At 32.9% G+C, this 6,686-nt stretch overlaps 1 protein-coding gene across 1 annotated transcript; it reads right to left on the bottom strand.

Moving 5' to 3' along the window:
* Positions 1-2,307: 2,307 nt before the first annotated feature.
* On the bottom strand, positions 2,308-6,019 carry LOAG_02994 (tRNA delta(2)-isopentenylpyrophosphate transferase). The gene is made up of 8 exons (XM_003138531.2): positions 5,733-6,019; positions 4,958-5,063; positions 4,761-4,894; positions 4,393-4,475; positions 3,880-4,128; positions 3,038-3,256; positions 2,674-2,856; positions 2,308-2,563 (listed from the first exon to the last, which is right to left on the bottom strand). Exons 1-8 carry the CDS (start codon positions 5,959-5,961, stop codon positions 2,423-2,425), a joined length of 1,344 nt encoding a protein of 447 aa, XP_003138579.2. The 5' UTR covers positions 5,962-6,019; the 3' UTR covers positions 2,308-2,422.
* Positions 6,020-6,686: the final 667 nt, after the last annotated feature.

Below are 6,686 nucleotides of genomic sequence, written 5' to 3'. Positions count from 1 at the left end.
ACACACACACACACACACACACACACACACACACACACACACACACACACACACACACACACACACACACACATGTCAGTGGCAGTCCTTCATTTAATAAATGGACAATGCATAAAAACAAATATTTAAATGGGAAGTGGTATGGTGAGAATAAGACAAACACTAATGGAAGATTTGTGTCACTTCTGGAATGTGAACAAACAAGATGTCTCTGTTTGATCTGTTGCTTTCATAAGTCGATTATTTTCTGTTTTTTTCCATCTACTATTCTGTTTTGCAATGCTTTTCAACTGAATCATTCCTACTTCTTCTCTGTCACCATTTGATGAATTGCAATGACATACGACATTTTATGCTTAACAAAACAAGAACAGATAAGAACAAACAAGAACAAGAACAGATTTGTGAAACAATCAATTTCACAAAGATTTACGATCACCTCAAAAACCATCACTATTATTTATCGTATAGGTGTTGTTCATATCACTTATCTAAACATTTCCGTCTTTTCTGACACTTTTAGCTTTTTTTCATAGCATTAATTTATTCGATCTAACGACAAAATTTTTTGTTCTATTTTTTACACTGAAAATGTTTCATGCATTTCGAAGAAGTCAATTTATTTAGGACCAGACAAATGTCAGAACATATACTGCCTATTTATCGTAAAGTAAATGAAAGCGCTAAAGTAAGTACTCGAAGGCGATAAATGCTTGCTTATCCTTTCGCAGAAGCAGTAAGCACTTACCGTTTTCGATTTGCCGGTCACCGTGAACCCCAATATTTGCAACATCGATGCTCACATTCCATTTCTATCTGTCCTATCATTTGGATCAATGTCAGTTTTTCTAATTGCTACAGTCGCTAATTAATGAATGGATGAATGAATGAACCTTTCAATACACGCACTCCAATTACATAACTAAAATATTGTAGAAGTGAAAAAAAAAGGAAAAAGAACTTTTTATTTTAAATGAAAAATGGAATGTTATAGAAAGAAACGTAAATGAAGCAGACTTTTCCCATTTGCTCGTTAAATGGAAGATTTATGAAGGAACATTTACACTCTATATACCTTTTGCATATACAATTGTAAAAGTGAACTGACAGGAACACAAACCTCATCCCTCAAAACTAGCTTTCCCATTACTCAATCACATATATTCATTGAAAAATAGTGAATTTTCAGTTCCTTATAGTCAACATTACTTTTAGTATGACAAATCCCAGTGAAAAAAAAAGGCTTGAGCAATGAATAAAGATAACAGCCGTAAGGGTTAAAAATTTATTCATAAATTCCTCTTCCTGAATTGTTTCTTTTGAAATACCAACTTCTTTGATTGATATTATACTTTCATTTTAGCTGGAATTCATTGATTTGTCATGATCGGGTTTGCATTTCTCATCCAAATAAGACAGTGAGATAGCTTCAAAATGCTTTAAATGCTTCTAAACATCTCTCTAGTTTTGATAGTTATCATTTCAAAACTCTCATATTTAACAGTATTAAAACCAAAAGAAAACGTAATTACTGATATTGTCAGTGATAAGTTTAGCATTGCATGATCTTGTCAAGATATCTCGTCAAGGTTTGAATGGGAAGACTGTATTATGTGATTATGTGATTCCCGGATACAGCTTTTTCTCTTTTTTTTCGCAAAAAGTAAAAAATTTGCAAAAAGTGCTGAAAAAAATTTTGAAAGTTTAGTAAATTATCAGATGTCACGTCACCCAAGTCAGACTTTCTCAGATTTTCTGAGCAAGACTTTCAGACTCTCCAATATAAAAATATAATAAATGATTGGTCAGATTACCAAACATATCTCCAGTCTTTATCTTGCAAAGAAATGTGATTTCTCTGTAATCCCTCCCTAAGCAAAAAAACAAATTTTAAATTACAGATTTCTCGAAAAACAAATTACATACTTTACTCTCGAATCTTCAAGTATTTCAGCATATTGACATTAAGTTTTACAACTAAACTTGATTTTTTTTTGAATTATCAAAAAGCAACCATGCAAAACATTTGAGGAAATAACCCTTACTAGCTAATCAAGTTAGCACTCATCTACTGGAAAATGTATAATCTGCAGGATTTCCATCGTCGGTTATGATACAGACAGGAAATATTGTAAACCGGATACATCATCGTACGGGGAACACGAAAATAACAGCATAATATCCGTATACTGGTGTAGCTTGACAATTTTATTTACCCCAGTCCTACTCCCTCTCCCTATTCTAACACAAAAGAATCACTGTAATATATATGTCAGCATTTTCAGAGGAAACAAAATATAAAGCATAATTGTTTATATTATCGATGTCTCCAACTTTTACCTTGCAAAAAAAATGTAATTGACTTAGAAATATATTCACAAAGTATAGGTTTCCCAATCATTGATAGATTCCGAATAACCAATTATTTCTCGTCGATATGATTCATTGACTTATCCATATGTTTATTATTATTGAGCGTTTTCCGATGCTTTTTACCTTTCAAGTGTGCTTCCCAGTTTACCGTACCATGCACATCAATTTTACATGCTTCACAATGATAAACCTGAAATGAACATCTAATAATAGCACTACTTTCAGGCGATAAATGAATTATTCAAAAGTTTTGGGTGTTCGTAAATTTTCGAAAAGAAAATAAATGATGAACACCTTCACCTGGTTAGCCAGCTTTCTGTAATCAAAATCAACTGTAAAGGATTGATTTCTTTCCGCATTGGTTCGCTTTAGAAAAATATCGTCACTGATAATATTTAGAAACTGGTCGATTCTATTCAGTACATTAGGTACTACAACATCATGAAAATTCTTCGAGGTGTCCATAAATACTATATTGGTTGACTGAAAAAAAAGGAAAAAAAAGAACTGGAATGAAATTGAATGTCGCTAGAAGTAATATAACAGTTTGTTTAAACATAACTCCTTCAATGAAGTATTAAACAGTAACTAACGTATTGCATGTTGCTTCAAAACTTTAACTTTGATCGCAAAGAACTTAAAAAAAGATTAGTGTAATGATAACCTCCGTTAAAGTACTTCCTCCAAGCAAATGCTGCTTAATCCATCGGCGCTGCCTTCGTGAATACTGTCGCGTGTGCAATTTCAAAGCTTCACAACCTTCGCTGAACAGTTTCTCACCCAATTCCGTGTATCGTTTATCTGGAGTTAGCTGTAGATAATCATGGAATTCCTTTATTGCAATCGATTGAGCCACTCCATGAGCTGTTAGACAGTGGCGATACTGTAACAGTTTCTCCACAAGGAATCAAAACAATAGAAGAAACCAACAGAATTATAATCCATCTACTTTAGTTTGCAACAAATTTAACCTAAATCCCTGCATCTTTCCAGTAATTTGGTTTGAATGCAAAGAAAAAGTTAATAGTGATACTGGAATGACGCAAATAATCAGAGTGATGTGGATGATCCGAAGGGGACAACAGAAAAAAGATAATGGAGAAATATTCACAGGGCAATAACAATGATTAAGTAGTACCAAGACAGTGTTATGCCTCACTGAACAGTATTTTCTTCAGATAAACATAATTAGCGCTTTTCATTGATAGTAGTTTAGACTCTTAATAAAAATAATGATCCTGAGCTGACAACAAATTCCTATATCGAACTGAATGCACTTTAAAATCTTTCACAGCTAGACGTTCCCTACTTGAAAATGTTACCATCCTTGTCTTTAATTACACTTATATCTGAATAATGGTCAAATTATCACCTTACAATGAGATTTCTCCAGTTCAACAATTACTTTTTATTTGTCATTCCATTCTAACTTCTTCTTTTAGCAGCATAGTGCTATGCTAGTTCATCATGGAAATCAGTGAAGAAAATTCGAGTAATTTGTTTCACCTGTTCATAAAAGTTTTCAACTTCTTTCCTTAGTCCTTTTTCGATCATTTTTGCAATTCTTTCATTTAGTCGTTTTTCCAACAATTCCTTACCAGCATCCAGAATAAGTAATAACACATTTTTAAAACGTAGCCTTTCGCCTAATTTTATCCTTTGATGCTGCTCTTTCAAATATTCACTTTTACGCTGTCCTGTTGCATAATAAATTTGCAAAGCACGAACAACGCGAAAACGATTGTTTTTATGTACCTAAAAGCAGTTCAGCTCACAAGTCGGAAAACTTTTACAATTTCACAATACATTATACAGAGGAAACTGCATTTAGACATTTAATAATGGATAAGTTGTTGTTCGAGATCTTACAGCGCATTTCATATTCCGTTATGCTGTGCTGTGCATTACAATACCACCGAAAATGGAAAGGTTACTAGCTAGATGAAAGGTGGAAAAGTAAGCTTCTAAAGTTGGTTAAAGGTGTTAACAATAAGCAACAAGTAGAATAACACAGCCTACTTGCATGGCAGATTCCAAATCGACATGTTTCAATAATTCGTAAACTTCTTCATCTGAGAGATCTTCGAAATCATTCTTAGCATCTATTTTTCGATAAAAATGATATTCCAGCAAAATGAAATTGGCGATAATCAATTGTTAAGCATATCTTTTATTGAACAAAATTAAAGGGTACTCAAGCCATATGAGAAATCCTTAATTACTATTCCAACAATTGTCACAACAATTTAAGTTTGGACTTTTTGTTAATGATTTGAGAGATAAAATACTTCAGAAATCTTTAAAAAGATTGGATCATGTTAAAATTTGAGAAATTTAATTCTTCTCATTGAAAATCCACTGTAAAAGAAACTTCACGAAATCGGTACCGAATGTATTTGTTGGTATCAAATTGTTTTTGAACAAAATTCCCTCGATGTAATACCCCGTACCGCCGACAACAACAGGTAATTTGCCAATACTCCAAAGATCTTCCAGTAAAGGCAATACTTTATTAGTGAATCTGAAAACAAACATAAGATAAATTCTGTGGAAAACTGGAACGAATCTAATAAATGGTGCTTACTGGTGTACATTATATGTAGAAGTGGAAGGCTCAACAAAGCTCATCATGTGGTGCGTCACCTCCTTCATATCTTCCTGTGACACTTTGTTCGTAGCAATATCCAAGCCTAAAAACAATTTTTCAAAAGTTAAAACGAAAAATTAGAAGATTCTCTTTTTCCCCTACCAAAAGTTGAAAAACTTCTTAGGCATCCCTACAAAATGTGAAAATTTCTTAGGTGTCCTGCAAAAAAAAATGTAAAAACTTCTTAAATATCCTGCAGAAATAATGACGTATGTGGCTGTCAATAATATATGGAAGTTTAGAATCTGAACTATCCATTCTCTTCTTATCCACTATAACACTGTATATATGACTGTTTTCGACATTTCATAAAATAATGTTACGTAAATGAAGCTTTTTTCGAGGAATCAAAGGTCGCGGAAGGTGACTTATTTTTCGATCTATAAGATTAGGATTGTTATCTCCTGTCTTTTTTATTCTACTGATTTGATAAAAAAGGGCTGCAAAGGGCTCGATTTCTGTTGTTTGCTTTGCTACAGAATGTCACCTTTAATCTTATCATCAAAATAAAGCGCTGATATACGAAGTAGATTTATTTACTTCTACCATGAAATAAGCATTTCTCGAACAAAAAACAAACACTGTGGACACACTGCTCATTCTTGGTTAATTCCCATAAAATCAAAATGTGGGCAAACTAAAACACATACCCCCTCCAAACTTGATCAATTAGTAATACTTTTGAGTTCCCGAAATTTGAAAGTTTTTCAACCTTTATAAATTTGCATCGAATCAGCACTGATTACTTCACCATTGAAGTTCTTTGCCACTGCAATTCCTAGATCACTTTTGCCGGTTCCAGTACAACCGAAAATGATAATTAATGGTTTCTTTTTTGACATTTCTAACGGAGGCAACCTCGGTCGACAACTGTTCACTCTATTTCGTAATTTTTGGAAAATCGATTTGACAGTACGTAACTGGAAGATAAGCATTTTCATCAGACAATTCTTTCGGTAATAACACCGACATCAAACTCTTTAAGAATGATCCCTGCAAAAATTAAAAAGAAAAAAGGATGAAGCTTTCCGTTCTCAATCACCATCATTATGGAATACGACTCTGGAATCATTCAAATGTTTTAAAAGAAACAAATGGCGACAATGGTACCTTACATATCGATTTGTGACGACAATGATTCCTTATAGATCCCTTAGAGATAATGATTCATTTTAAAAATAGAATATGGAAATTACGCCGCAAGTATTACCAACAAAAAGAACATTTCACTTATTATACTTCATACCATCTCTTAAAAATAACTTTGATGCCAAATTCAGCTCAAATAGTAATTTCAGTGGCTACTTTTGATGATACATATATGACCGCAAAACCATACCATGAATTTTAAGCGGAAAGTAACTGTACTGCAGCATTAGTAATCAGCAAAATGAACTGATAATAACAGCAATGATAATCACACGGTATGAAATCGAATGCAAATGTATTTTAAACCAAATGTTTTGAAAATATAAAAGTTGAGAGAAAGGCAATCGTTCAAATCCTTCAATAACAAGAATAAATAGAAAATCCTTCAATAAGAAATATACAGAAGTATATTTCACTCAGAACTATGGGCTGCAACAATATACATCCAATCACTACTTTCAAAATGTCCAAAGAAGATCAAAAATGTACAATAAGTATACAGGTGAGCTAAAGCAAC

The sequence above is a fragment of the Loa loa genome (genome assembly GCF_000183805.2).
Source record: "Loa loa unplaced genomic scaffold supercont3.126, whole genome shotgun sequence".
In the NCBI taxonomy this organism is placed as follows: Eukaryota; Metazoa; Nematoda; class Chromadorea; order Rhabditida; family Onchocercidae; genus Loa; species Loa loa.
Note: the sequence above shows the minus strand (reverse complement) of the source record. Positions and strands in the feature narration are given on the sequence as shown.

Coding starts and splice junctions, on each gene's coding strand:
- LOAG_02994 (XM_003138531.2), bottom strand. CDS start 5,961: ATGAAAATGCTTATCTTCCAGTTACGTACTGTCAAATCGATTTTCCAA. Junction 4,895..4,957: donor TCTACATATAATGTACACCA/GTAAGCACCATT, acceptor GTTTGTTTTCAG/ATTCACTAATAAAGTATTGC. Junction 2,564..2,673: donor ACAGAAAGCTGGCTAACCAG/GTGAAGGTGTTC, acceptor TGTTCATTTCAG/GTTTATCATTGTGAAGCATG.